A 15,168-nucleotide genomic window follows, 5' to 3' on the forward strand; every position below is an offset into this window, starting at 1 on the left:
TGGTGTCTTTCAAACTGCATCCAAAAGCTGCTGGGGTGGAGAGAGATCCGTAGCATGTCCTGTGGCCACCAGGAATTTGACCGGAACCAGCGTGGAATGCACTGAAATAACATCACCGGAAACGAGGAGACGGCCTTAAACACTGTACTGAAAGGGCAGGGTACGCGCCCAGAGCTTCAGCTCCTTCTACTGGCCTCTAGAAGTAGAAGGAGCTGAAGCTCCAAGTGCATAGCCTGCCCTTTAGTGTCTAGTAGTGTTCCCGGCCATCTCCCTGCTTCTGGTGACGTCATTTTGTGTCTTCCACACTGGTTCCAGCTGTTTATCTCTGATGATAAGTGCTGATAATAGAAGCATGAAAAAAAATTCCTAAATTGATTCGTAGTGTTCTAACACAGTGATGCAGCTTCATATGAAGCTGAATAGTTGTCATAAAAAATAAAATGTTTAAATGCAAATCACGTTTGTGTCAGAAATATATCTTATTTGGTGTTTTATTGATATGTATATAGGGGAAAGTTGGTAATCCTGGAGAGAGAGGCGAACAAGGAAAACCTGTAAGTAGTATGACTTTTACAGTCGTTTCAAAGTTTATATGACTAATTTGTAACAAACCATAATTTTGTTCTCATGTGTGTTGCCTACACTTCAACAAAAAATAATATCTGAATTTTATTTTTCTGTGTTGGTAAACTGTGCCCATTCTCTTGGAGTCAACTGCTCTATGTGCTTAGCTTAGCTAATTCCCTAGAAAGCAATAATACCTGGGGGTTAGGTTGGTGAAAAATGAACTAATAATAGCAAATTGCCTAGCATTACCTTAGATTTTTTCCTTGTGCTACGGGACAGGCATCCTTTTAAAGTGTGTGGGCTCGGACTTTGGCAAAATACCATCATTATAAGGCTCTCATGACTTTTGTTCATCTTGGCATGGAAAATCTTCGATCCAAATGGCATGCCGATGCTCCTCCTGATATTGATAATGAAGACTAGGAAGATATGTGGGGATTACCCCTTTCACAGTTGGTCGCTAGTTGAGACAGATTGATCCAGTTTAAAATAATGCATAGGACTTAACTTACGCCACTTAGGTTGCATTGAATTTATCCCGAGGTTTCTTCCCAATGCTGGAGGTGCGCAAGCGACTCTGCCATTTTCAGTCATATCCTCCGGCTTTGCCCGCAAATTCAATTGTTTTGGTCTAAGGTCACACGGTTTATATCCCAATTAACTTCTATAGTAGTTCCCTTGCAAACAGACTTTTGTTTACCTGGCTTAGTGGGTACCTTGACCCTAAGTCAGGCACTTAAGACTCTTGTAAATCTACTGTTATTCTATGCCCATAAGGCTATCCACTTACAAAATCGAAGAACACCTTGCAGCTACCTTGAATATTTGGAAATCTTTGATTATTACTGTTGGGCCCCTTTACAATGCCACTTGCTTGTCTCATGGGTGCTTTAAACAAGTTAACAAAGTATGGGACCTATGGCTTGATTCCCCTTCTGCTAATACATGATAACTTTATGGGTTTCTTAATCACAGCTTTTCATTGGCAGCTGAGTCCTTTTGGTATGAGGTCACAAATGCTTCTTATTCTCATTTATATTTTGCTAGGTGGGAGTTAGGAATGCCTTTTCCATCCCTTGGTGACCTTTTAATTAAGTGAAGATTTTGTCATATATACCCCTGTTCACTGTGCTGAGCAGATGCAAATCTAGTGTCTTTAGAGTTTTGTTTGGTTTTGTTTTTTTGAGCTGGGGATGCCTCAAAGCTCTGTTCTGTACCACCTACTTATTATATGGAAATTCAATAAAAAGGATTTAAAAAAACCCATCATTGACCAGTCTTGCACCTGACCAGAAGTCAGGTGCATGACCTTGGCCGACGTTCAATTTTTGCAATGCATTGTGGGCTGGGCAATTCTTGACAAACATCCCGAAAGTTTGGATTAAGCCCAAATCTCTAAACAGGTGAAAGTCAGCCTAAACCTGGAGCTTATTTCTATTCACTAATCCATGTCTAAAGCAAATCAAAATTGCCTATGTACACTGACCCTTATGCATGATCGGAATAAACTGATGGGGGCCTATGAATTGAAACCAGCTTGAGGCCCACAGTACAGTTAATCCACCACCATCCAAAATAGTTGACAGGTGTTCATGTCTTTAGTCCAGCAGAGACCTCCATTTTTCTTTATGGTGTTCCCCACCACCATCCCGAGAGACGACAGCTACTCTGTGGTGCAATACGAACAAGACTTTACATAACTAAATAAATCAGTGTGAAATAAGAATAGTCTTAATCATTTTTTAATTATTAAAATAGGCTCCAAAATATAATTTAAAAAATGCTACACCTCTTTGCTCATGTTTCCCATCCCCATACTTTAGAGATATACATTATATATATATATATATATATATATATATATATATATATATTCACAGGTAATATAACTATTACAAATACAGTGTCATATAATGTTAATACTGAATATAACATCAACAGTGCAAGACTTGAAGAGCAACTAGCCAGTCTAAGGGTCAATTCCCAGCAGGTACAGTGGGACTGTATCAGCACATCAACACTGTGCTGGTCTGGCCGGACCGCACCCCACACCAGACTCTGCGTTGCAATGCAGAGGCTGGTGTTAATGAGCCCTAAAACACATACAACTCCAATAAGACATCATATATGGTATTCATAAGCACATATTTATACATGAATCTCATAAAAAATACGCATAGGAATAAATAGAAAAATGGATAGCAGGGAGACTGGGAGGAAATAAAAGTCCCATTCATTTCTAAAGACATAAGTGGATATTTATCACATTTTTATACCCCATACAGTATTGACTTCCTATGTCCATGTGTATCTTTTTTATCTGTTCATCCACTTACCCTTGCAAGTAGCAAGAGGATAGGGAGCTTAAGTGGTAGAAAAATATATTAGCATAGCTTTGGCAGCTAGATGATGCGTGCGTATCCCAAGCTATATGCAATAATTCCAGGTCCACTCAAATTAGTCCCATAAACTCTAAAAAGGAGCACAAACGGCATATATGCCATAATTCTCAGTACCCAAAAAATCCATCAGTGTTAGGAAATTTTATTAACCAAGCTGAAAAAGCAAATAATACTTCAATCTAGGTCCACTCAAACCAGTTCTGTATTCTCTAAAAATGACCACAGACACAGGGTATATATGATTTAGTTCCCATGAGTCAAAGCCTGTGCAAATATTTATAGACTACTGTATTTAAGTTTTACTTACAATACAATTTGCAATATTCTCATAGCTTCACCTAATTTCTTACTTAAGCTGGCCATTTTTTTTTTTTTTGTTTAACCAGCATGTTGAAAGAAAGAAAATCATTCAGTTCCCATATCCACACATTCAATGTGGATGGGGGAATTACTCCCGCTGTGTTATTGTGTTCTGACTTCCAACCGGTAGCACTGATCAATCGGGCAAAACCCGATAGGCTGGTTGTACAGAAGTTGATTGGTAGATTGACTTCTGCACAACCAGTCTGCCTTTACATTGATGGAAATTTGTACGAACTGTTCCTCTTTTAAATACTCCCTCAACCTGTGTTGAGAGGGGGTACACTAATGCGTGTACCCTCCTCTCCCCCCCCCCCCCCCGCTTCAGGAGAAAAGACACACCCTGTTGTAACATCACACGTCTGATGGACAGTGCTGGCATGCCGATGACATTATGTGAGAGGATGTCGCAGCTTAACTAAGACTTATGATGTGCCTGCTTAGCACCCCCTAGAGTTCTTCTGAAGAGATGCCAGTCTGCAACATAGATTACAACAATACATTGTCAATACATTTAAAACAAAAGTATATATTAAAGGTACATTACAGAACAAATAGTCCTAAAGTTAGCAATAACATTAATGGAACTACCGCCTCAGCCGCCATATTAGTGCCATGGGGTCCGGGACAAAGTGGGTGCTGGGTAATGTGGGCGACTATAAAAGAGGAAGCAGCATGCACCTTTTTTTCCAGCACACCACAATGCAGCGCATGGTATAGCGTGGCCAAGCATTTCGCTGTACAAAGCAGCACGTCCCTAGGCAGGTGCTTTTAGGTTCTACTGTGCACCTGCTGTGCATTGCTGTGTGTTGCTGAAGCTTAGACCATGAGCATTAATGCAATGCTATGGTGTGAAAGGGACTTATTATATTTCCTCCCCATTGCTTTTTTATTTGATGTATGCATTTGTTTCTCTAGTTACTGTAGTTCAGGCCCTAAAATTGTTGATTTGGAGCCCTGTGATTTCTAGCTATGCCCCTGCATGTGTGCAATTTGGGTGGGTGGTGCGCTTCAGAAGTGGAAATATAACTTAAAAAGGTGTAGCTTAAAACATGGCTTAAAATTGTGAATAAATAAAATGCAATACTAAAGACGTGTTCATGTGGTAAAAATGTGTTGTCGGTTAAATTATGCCGTGGTGATCAAATAAATTCCATCATATAAATTAAAATGTAAATAAACCATTACAGTATATCTTCTATACGAAAAATTGCTGAGTACTTCAATTTCATAAAAAAATCAGTCAATAAATAATCCGTTGACAAAGTATAAATATATAAATAGAACTTCAAAACCAGTTAAAGGTGCTTTGTGCTTTCTGAAATAAATAAAGTGCACTGTTCAAGGTGTCTATTCATAAACATCAAAAGTCAGGTGCAATTCCCTTCAATAGCTTCAAAGAATAATAAACGTGCTCTCATGCAAAAAATAAGGGTGTTGTGACTTGCTGCCTCCACCAGGTGTCACATCTAGGTGTTCTATATTCTCACCTCAATAAGGTGTATATTACGCCTGTATATAAAGCTTAGCCTCCGGGTAACATGTAGGCTTTTGCTAATTCCAATCTCCTGTTTCGACCTCCGGGTATTTTCCTGTCCTGTCCTTTCAGCTTTTGGGGTGTTAGGCTTTCTGGCGTCCTTAACTCCTTATCGTAACCTCGGGCTCAGTTAAAATAGAGGGCAATCATGGTGCAGTATATCAAATCAGGTTTATTGTTAAAAACATAGTTGCACTTACAATTTGTAGATCATTCATTCGCAAATAATATATGAATGCAGCGTGGGGAGCGATATCGCTCCGATCTCCAACGTCACTTCCGGTAGCCGCCAGACTACCGGAAGTGACGTTGGAGATCGGAGCGATATCGCTCCCCACGCTGCATTCATATATTATTTGCGAATGAATGATCTACAAATTGTAAGTGCAACTATGTTTTTAACAATAAACCTGATTTGATATACTGCACCATGATTGCCCTCTATTTTAACTGAGCCCGAGGTTACGATAAGGAGTTAAGGACGCCAGAAAGCCTAACACCCCAAAAGCTGAAAGGACAGGACAGGAAAATACCCGGAGGTCGAAACAGGAGATTGGAATTAGCAAAAGCCTACATGTTACCCGGAGGCTAAGCTTTATATACAGGCGTAATATACACCTTATTGAGGTGAGAATATAGAACACCTAGATGTGACACCTGGTGGAGGCAGCAAGTCACAACACCCTTATTTTTTGCATGAGAGCACGTTTATTATTCTTTGAAGCTATTGAAGGGAATTGCACCTGACTTTTGATGTTTATGAATGGACACCTTGAACAGTGCACTTTATTTATTTCAGAAAGCACAAAGCACCTTTAACTGGTTTTGAAGTTCTATTTATATATTTATACTTTGTCAACGGATTATTTATTCACTGATTTTTTTATGAAATTGAAGTACTCAGCAATTTTTCGTATAGAAGATATACTGTAATGGTTTATTTACATTTTAATTTATATGATGGAATTTATTTGATCACCACGGCATAATTTAACCGACAACACATTTTTACCACATGAACACGTCTTTAGTATTGCATTTTATTTATTCACAATTTTAAGCCATGTTTTAAGCTACACCTTTTTAAGTTATATTTCCACTTCTGAAGCGCACCACCCACCCAAATTGCACACATTGTATTGACTGGTTCCTGGTGCCAGTACTGTGGTGCAGCAGCAGGAAGGGAAACATATACGACCTCGGATAGCGCAGGAACCACTCATACATATAAGATATGCCCCTGCATGGCTTCATTCAAGCCAGGAGGCATAGTGACATCCAATTTACTTATCCATTTCATCTCATGTTGCAATATAATGCAATCAAAGTTTATTCAGTTTAATGCCATCCAAATGTGGATTCTAACTAATGTTACAAAGATATGCATGAAGGCTCATAATAATGATAATAAACAGTGTGCCTACCAATTGGAGAATGACAGATCCCCAAAATTAATGGAATAGACATGTTAATGATAGAATATTGATAGAATATACAATCTAGGAAGGGGTAGCATTTCTATTTTTATGCATGGATACATTTTGGAGCCTAACTTAAATTGATTTACTTTAACTGATGCTTACGTAGTTATGTAGGTCTTGTTATGGCACTATTAAATTCCCAACATATTGTGGATATTTTCATATTGACCTTTAGATGGGATGTTGATGCCAATATTCTAATTCATGACTTCTTGAGTTCCATACATATTAGTTTATTATTATTGCGTGGTGTTTCTCACTGCTGTCCATGAGAAACAACCAATGTTAATGTCTCTAGACACAGGCTTCTGTCTGGGATCTCCATTATACCCTATAGTGCTTGGCCTGATTGGTCTTGTACCAAGGGGAATCAAGAACAGGTTTAGAAGCACCTGGTGTAGAAGTAAGTCAGAGCTGAGGTTGGATTTTAAAAGTGTAGCTTAGTTCACAGGTACATTAGCTACACAATAAAAGAGGTGATATTTCATCAGTTCTGCTCACTCTGCTTTCTAATGCTGTCTGCATGTTTCCTTCCATCACACATGCTTCATGTAGCTCCCAGTGCTGCCCCTTCCTCTCCCAGTCTGAATGCTGCTATGCAGGAGATGGTAGGGGCTGATTTAAAAAACGAATATTTATGCTGGTTGTATGTAAAAATGCATTTTATTAAAAACATTGCAGAAACTATGCTTTCCTTTAAAGTTCTCACACAGATCATCAGGAAAGGATAAAAGTGGTTTTATTTTATCCAGAGAAAACAGAATCATTTAAGTGTCCTTCCCTACATTAGGTCAATGCAAACAGTTTTTAAACGGCACTCTGCTGGATAAGAAGGTTGTACACAAGAATGGAAAATCCCCACATTAGGTTTGTAATTAAAAAGCAACCAGATCACTTTTCCTTTTGGACTCTCTAGAGAGAAGGGATGTGGAGGGAGGACAAATACATGCACATGTGCTGCAGAGCAGTAGATGGAATACTGTTTGCTAAATTACAGAAACATCTGATGTTCAGCCATGTGTAGCACAGCTGAAATGATATCATGATAGGATGTGTCATGTTGGGGAAGGCCAGTTGAATAGAAATTGCAGACACGTCATTACCCTCCTGTCAGGCATGGAAATATGGCATTCAGTATACAGCTGCGGCATATTTATTGTAACTTACCGCAGAAGGTAATGGCAGGCAGTTACAGGCCCAATAAAATGTGTTTAGCTAAGAGCTATGTGTGGGGGTACAACTACTAATCACAAGGCCCCATAACAAAAGCTTAATAGGATCCTTCTGTTCAACATCCCCCTCATAGAGACTTTTAATTGCAGCAAATTTTGCATTTATGATCATTGGCCAAATTTTGTGCTTCCAAAAAAAAAAAAAAAAAAAATCTCCCTTTTTTTGCCTGAATGCTTTTTATGCTTTAAAATAACATCAACCCCCCCCCCCCCCCCCCAGATTGGTGATCAATTGGTGATCAGGAGTTAGCTGGCCTTTTATTTCCCCCTTACCTTACTTTGCTGGTTAGAAATCAGGTGGCCTTTACTACTCAGGTGATCAGGCGGTAACCTTTTATGTTTCCTAGTAAACCTTTATTTTTCTGGTGGTCAGTAGTGCATGCCTTTTATGCTCCGCACTGGAAAAGCCTCCTCTATATTAATGGTCAGCCGTTATGTGGCCATTTGTATCCCTATTTAACAACCCCTTTACTTATGTGGCCAGTGGTGGATGATATAGCTATACTTTATGATGAAACCCCCCCCCCCCCGACCGATTGGTGATCAATTGGTGATCAATTGGTGATCAGCAGTTAGCTGGCCTTTTATTTCCCCCTTACCTTACTTTGCTGGTTAGAAATCAGGTGGCCTTTAATACTCAGGTGATCAGGCGGTAACCTTTTATGTTTCCTAGTAAAGCCTTTATTTTTCTGGTGGTCAGTAGTGCATGCCTTTTATGCTCCCCACAGGAAAAGCCTCCTCTATATTGATGGTCAGCCGTTATGTGGCCATTTATATCCCTATTTAACAACCCCTTTACTTATGTGGCCAGTGGTGGATGATATAGCTATACTTTATGATGAAACCCCCCCCCCCCCCCCGACCGATTGGTGATCAATTGGTGATCAGCAGTTAGCTGGCCTTTTATTTCCCCCTTACCTTACTTTGCTAGTTAGAAATCAGGTGGCCTTTAATACTCAGGTGATCAGGCAGTAACCTTTTATGTTTCCTAGTAAAGCCTTTATTTTTCTGGTGGTCAGTAGTGCATGCCTTTTATGCTCCCCACAGGAAAAGCCTCCTCTATATTGATTATGTGGCCATTTATATCCCTATTTTACAACCCCTTTACTTAGGTGGCCAGTGGTGGATGATATAGCCATACTTTATGATAAAAAAAACCCCACTCCAGATCTGTGATCGGCAGTTAATAACCCCCCCCCCCACCATGGTCAAAGGTGGCCTTTAATACCCCCCCCCCCCCTTAATGGGGGCCCTCTCTTTATTGGTGGTCAGGGTAACCTTTTATGTTCCGTAGTAAAACTTTCATTATTCTGGTGGTCTGTAGTGAATGCCTTTTTATTGTCTCCGTGAGAAAAGGCCCCTCTAGATTAGGTGGCCATTTGTGTTCCTAATAAAAAGTCACTTATAACTTTGGTGGTCTCCAGTTATCTCCCTTCTAGTGGGGTTCTAACCTTTCTCCCCTCTACTAAAGGGTCTTGTTGCCATTGGAGAAATGTTCCATCACTTCCTGTCCCTCTGACTCCCCGTCTCCCCGACTAGACGTTGAAACAAATCTCCTCAATGTTTTTTACTGAGTATCTTTTAAGAGGATTTCCCCCTCCTCCTGTCCCAGTGACTACAGTGTAATTTCTGCAACTTGCTGCTTATCCACTCTAGAGCTGGATTTGCCTTAGATTTCTAGTATTGTGGGAATGTACTGGTGGTTGCTGGGTGAGCAGGATATGGACAGCAGTTGAAATACTGACAGGGGTTCCAACCCTTCCTCACTCCCATTTATGTTTAAAAACATGTTATAGCTGAAGTTCCTGTTCAGAATATCTTGTGCTTCTGGATAAGGCTCCCTTATAACCTCTCAGGTCACAAGGAGCATGTGACCTGAGAGGGTATAGGGGAGCCAAAGAAATGTCACATGACAAAGATGATGTCCCTGCTCAATCTGGACTCTGAGATCAGCTGAGGACAGGTATTTTGGTCACATGATGGCAGGGGAGCTCTGTAGTGGTAAGTATCAGTGGGTCAGGGGTGACTTTCTATAGAAACTATCACTTTTTCCTGAATGGGTAAAGTGACAAAGGGTCTCTTTAGGTACTGTTCAAGTTTTTTTGGGGTAGTGTTATGCCTCGTTTCCACTGAGCAGTTCGGTTCGGTACGCAATTTTTGCCGTTTTCATTGTCAAAAGTTGTGAATGGTACCCGAATTCCGAACCATACCGTACCACTTTTTTGGGACCCTTTCATTGGGGTACCAAGCACAATAGTACCATACCAACAGGGTGGAGCTACACTGTTGAGGTACTGTTGAGCTGAGGTACTGTTGGCGGTGGAAACGCAAGCCTGATCAAGGTGTACCAATCTGAACCATACTGAACTGAACCGAACCATGCCGCTCAGTGGAAACGAGGCATTCGTTTATTCGGGTTACTATGCTCTAATCAGCAGCAGTGATATGAATGCAACGAATGTGATTTTCCCTTTTACAATTCCTAGATGATTCATAATTAGAGTCAGATTTGTCACCCAACTAGTTGGAGAAATAGTTACATGTGCTTTTGACCAGTAAACTCTTGCACTGTGTGAACATCTGATGTTAACGACATTTCCAAGACTTTGCGATATGCATAAGATTGATTTCTGCAATCATAAAGTCAAAAAAGTCTTTAAGTTGTATATTGGGGAAATCAGGCACATTCCTTATCTTTCAGTGCTAACGTAGATAGGGAACTGATGACAGCACTGTCTGGGTTAGAACGAATTCCAGCAAGGACAAAATGATAAATTTGAGTATGATATGAAACAGACATTGTACCCAAACCCACATTTTATAGATTCCTCTTATTTTTGAACAGTGAAGTCTTAACGTTCTGATTTTGATACATTATTTCTTATTTAAGATTTAGGAAGCACCTGCCGATCTTTCTCGAGATACGTTATGAATTTCACCTTCTGTAATGTTTACAAAGCCAGGCATAGTTGGCTTAAAATTTCTAAGACATCTTAAATCTGAAATCCAGTCAAACAGTTTACTCCCTAAATGATATATACATACATACAGTATATAAATATGTTTACAATACATCTAAACAATGTGCCAATTCATTCTTTTGTTGCTCGACCTTGTTTCCCACGGCTATTCTTATATAGCGCTTTTTTTTTTTAAACTTGGTTTATTGAATAAAGAAATGCATGTACAAAAAGTGCATGACATATCAGTTCAAAGACGTAATATTATCCAGATTTGTAACAAACATGGCTTACATAAGCAAATAGTAGGACACCTATATAACACTTTTGATGTAATTTGTGTCCTGTACTAATAATGAAATGTGTAATGGTTATGCTAGATGTTTGTTGACAAATGTGTAATGCTGTATGACAACTGATGTTGTTTTCTTTCCTACATGTTCATCCAGGGCCCAACTGGTCCACCTGGAAGCAGCGGTGATACAGGACCTCCTGGAGAAGCAGTATGTTTCTAATATGAGTTTGGATATTATATTCAGTACCATATTGATTATAGGACAAGATAAGCAAAGCTTCTTTAAATGTATCAAACCTACTTTAAAGTGTTACTAAACCCAAAACAGTTAAATCAGTGTGTACATGCAGTAAAGCATGCTTGTTTTACTCACTGTGGAACCTAAGGGGTTAATTCTCTGCGTTGGGTAAAAAAAAAAGTCTTGTTTGATCCTGTCTTCTCTGCTCTTCCCCTTCTTCCACTGTCCCCAAACCATCTCCTGATAGAACAGAGCCTTTGGGCAAGCTGCACATACTCAGTTTGGTGTGTATGTGTGTAGAGTTTTTTTTTTCTTGGGAGTGTGCATGTGATCAGCACAGGGCCAATCAGCACTGTCCAGACAAAGGGTCAGGGGTCCTGCAGCCTCATAGGACAATCAGGCAAGAATGAAAACTCCTCCTACAAGCTTTAATCAGACACTGATACACTGATAGGAGTCACAAGACTGCTATATACTGCTGATGAGAAAAGGTATTTAGCAGTTTATATTTCCTAAAACTATTGTATTTCTATATTCTGTGTACTGTGGGAAACCAGATATAGTGAATGCAGGGTCCTGGGTTTAGTAACATATCAAATCCACAACATTTTTAATAATTCAGGGTATTCCACAATCAACTTGTAACTTGTGTGGATACCTTTAAGGTGGAAAATAATTTAAAACAAATGTCATGGCAGTCATGTTGATCAATAGACTTCAGTACTTCCTTTGGTCAGCTACCTGAAAAAAAATAAAAAAATTGCAAAACAAATATTTAATAAATACATAGGCTGCCAACAACTTGCAAGCCTGGGAGATACAACCCTCAAGGAAGAGGCAGTTGTTCAGTGGCCAGTAGTGCATTAATGCTGCCCTCCAGATATCGCTCTTAGGGTTTGTTTACACTGGCTTTGTTTACCTGCGTTTGGCAAATGATTGAAGCACACATCAAATGCAGGCCAACAGATTCCCATTTACCTCAATGGTACAGTGGAGTAACTGTTCAGGTGCTGTGTTTGACCTGATTTGGGTTGCATTTGGTTTCTTTGAATACATATGTCATATTGGAGATGCATTGAATCATAGAGAATTCCCCTTGGGGTGGGACTTTATAGGCACTAATAGAATTTACCACGTTATAATAGAAAGCATTTAATTTTATTGTATCACAAAGAATAAAAGCATTTACAAATACAAAAATATATGGAATGCGCAATGGTATTTGCACCAATAAGTATAATATACATGGATCAACGTCTAAATCACCCGACAAGTTTCAAAGCCTATGCAGCTTCTTCTTTAGGGGTGTGATATGCGTCAATCCTGGTAGACGCATATCACACCGCTAAGGAAGAAGCTGCAAAGGCTTTGAAACGCGTTGGCTGATTAAGACGTTGATCCATGTATATTATACACATTGGTGCAAGTACCATTGCGCATTTTATGTATTTTTTGTATTTGTAAATGTTTTTATTCTTTGTGATACAATAAAATGAAACATTTTATATTATAACAACGTGGTAAATTCTATTAGTGCCTATAAAGTCCCATCCCAAGGGGAATTCTCTATGGTTCAAATATGCAGGGATGTGGCACTTATAAGGAGAATAATCACAGTGTTTCTAGTAAATATTGGAGATGCATCGATCATATAAGATCCTCAAAAAAAAGATAAAACTTGCCATAGCATAAAGTCCTTTATACATTTATTCCATAAAAAATAGTTACACTTACAGACAGAAACTTTAAACATGCATAAAATGTGCAAGCCGGCCTGCTTCGTGTAGCAGCCGTCCTTCTGGGAATTGCGTACACAATGATGTCAGCACGTCGCTGCACCCGACGTGTTTTGTCACACTCTGACATCGTACTGGGGTGACGTCAGCACATCGCTCTATTCTACGCATTTCGTCACACTCTGACGTCGTCCTGGGGCACCACTCCCACTGACTTTTTTACATGTTCAATTGTCAGTTTTCATTTGTAGCCCCTGCGTGGGTGTATTTGGTGCTCACCTTGTAATATATTGAAAACCTGATAAAAATGATTGAACCAGAAAACGTTTCAATAGGGACATCTGTCCAAGAAGGTATTTACTCTTACTTTGCAGAGAGAAATACACTAAATTCCTGTTGTGTCTTTGAGACAGGATGTGAAAGAAAATTCCCCAGCAAAAAGCAAACCAAAAAAACCTGAAAATAGCTTTCACAATTTCCCCCTCTATCCAAAGCTGAAAAAAGTTTTGTCTATACATACATTTTAAAGGAACGGACAGCCAATCAGGGACTGCTGAAATGCACATTGACTGACAGAAAACATGAGCTGACTTGCCCCCCAACAAAAAAATATAAAGGCTCCAAATGCAGCCTGTACAGGGATGCTTTCTCACCTCCTTGTCAACGTTAGCTCCCTGTGGGGACTGGGGAGCTGGATAACTCTTCTTCACAGATTGGCTGAAGTTTACATGAGATGGCTTTGTCTCCAGCTAACATCATCCAATCCTTCAGCGGTATGTGGAACGTTGGCGCAATGTGTGGGGAACAGGGAAGCCATCATACATTTTGGGGCACCTTACACAGCTTTAGGCCAGGGGGGGTCCCCAAAGTTCCCCCTTTACATCAGGGGCACCAGAGTTATCCCTTACAACAGAGACCCCACATTCATTAGGATCTCCAAAATCCTCCCTTACATTAGGATCTAAAAGTCTCCCCTTACATCAGGGTCCTTATAGCCTTCCTTACATCAGGGTCCTCATTCCCCCCCCCCTCATACATCAGGGTCCCCAGAGTCCTCCTGACCGTGGCTGTGCCTTAGGCAGCAGTGCGCCCCGGGAGGCTGCCTAGTTTGCCTAGTGGTAGCACAGGCCCTGCTCCTGACCAGCCCAAGTGAATAAACGATGAGGAGCGGCTTCAGCTTACATGTCTCCACCACACCACACACCCTGATACATTTTGCCCCATTTTTCCTTACTCATAGTAGGCAGGGCGAAATGCTTCAGGTTGCTTGGTGGGGTGAAGACGTAGGCTGAGGCCGCTCCTTATTGTTTATTCACTTGGGCTTAGGAGTAGCAGTGATCCTTTAGTTTTTACACTTACTACTCCTCTGGATTACTAACAGGATAAGCCTGCACTCCATGTTCTGGGACACAGGAATATGCTTTCACTTCTACTTTGAGCAGCACCAAAAGCAATATAACAAGTCACATGTTGTCCCTGACGTTGATGGGCTGAAAGCAGAAAAAGTGGGCAAGTGTAAGGCGAAATCATAATGACTAGATGACTGGGTCAGAGTAACTCCAAAACTCAAGCTTTTGTTGGATGTTCCCAGTCTGCAGTGGTCAGGACCTACCAAAAGTGGTCCAAGGAAGAAAAAACCAGCAAACCAGGGGCAGAGTCATGGGTGGCAAAGGCACATTGATGCACATGGGGAGTGAAGGCTGGTCTGTGTAGTCCTAATCCAATAGAAATGCTTCTGTAGCTCGATATGCTGAAAAAGTTAATGCTAAATCTAAGATGTCAGAGCCCCCAATACATTGCATTTTTTTGTGTATGGGGCTGCAAAGCTGCAGACCAGTCAGGTTGTCCGTGCTGACCCATATCTGCAGCCAAAAGCACCTACAATGGGCACAGGTATCAAAACTGAACCACAGAGCAGTGAAAGAAAGTGGCCTAGTCTGATGAATTAAAGAATGGTTTAAGGAACACAACTAGTTTGAGGTGTTTATGTGTTGACTTGGCCTCCAAATTCTCCAGATCCCAATCCAACCAAGCATCTGTGGGATGTGCTGGAAAAACAAGTCCAATCCATGGATGCTCCAGCTCATAACTTACAGGGTTTAAAGCATGGGTGTCCAACCTTTTGGCTTCTCTGGGCCACATTGAGTGTAGAGAAATTTTCTCGGACCGCATATAAAATATATACTATAGTTAAGGTATGTAATAAAATGCCACCGCGCCCCCCGCACTAATTCAACACAACTAGAGGATGATCAAATGAAATTGAATCAGTATACAGAGGTTTACTTCTTCTGAGCGATAATAAAGGAACACTCTAACCACCATGACCACTTCAATGATTTGAAGTGGTCATGGTGGTA

At 40.4% G+C, this 15,168-nt stretch overlaps 1 protein-coding gene across 1 annotated transcript in view; it reads left to right on the top strand.

Moving 5' to 3' along the window:
• The window catches only part of COL24A1 (collagen type XXIV alpha 1 chain), a 417,206-nt gene that overhangs the window by 302,744 nt on the left and 99,294 nt on the right, over positions 1 to 15,168 (top strand). Inside the window, exons 31-32 of the mRNA XM_082265511.1 lie at positions 510 to 554; positions 10,989 to 11,042. Of these exons, the coding sequence (XP_082121637.1) occupies positions 510 to 554; positions 10,989 to 11,042 (99 nt within the window). The remainder of the gene's footprint in view (positions 1 to 509; positions 555 to 10,988; positions 11,043 to 15,168) is intronic.

The sequence above is a fragment of the Pelophylax lessonae genome (assembly GCF_965119305.1).
Source record: "Pelophylax lessonae genome assembly, chromosome: 8".
In the NCBI taxonomy this organism is placed as follows: domain Eukaryota; kingdom Metazoa; phylum Chordata; class Amphibia; order Anura; family Ranidae; genus Pelophylax; species Pelophylax lessonae.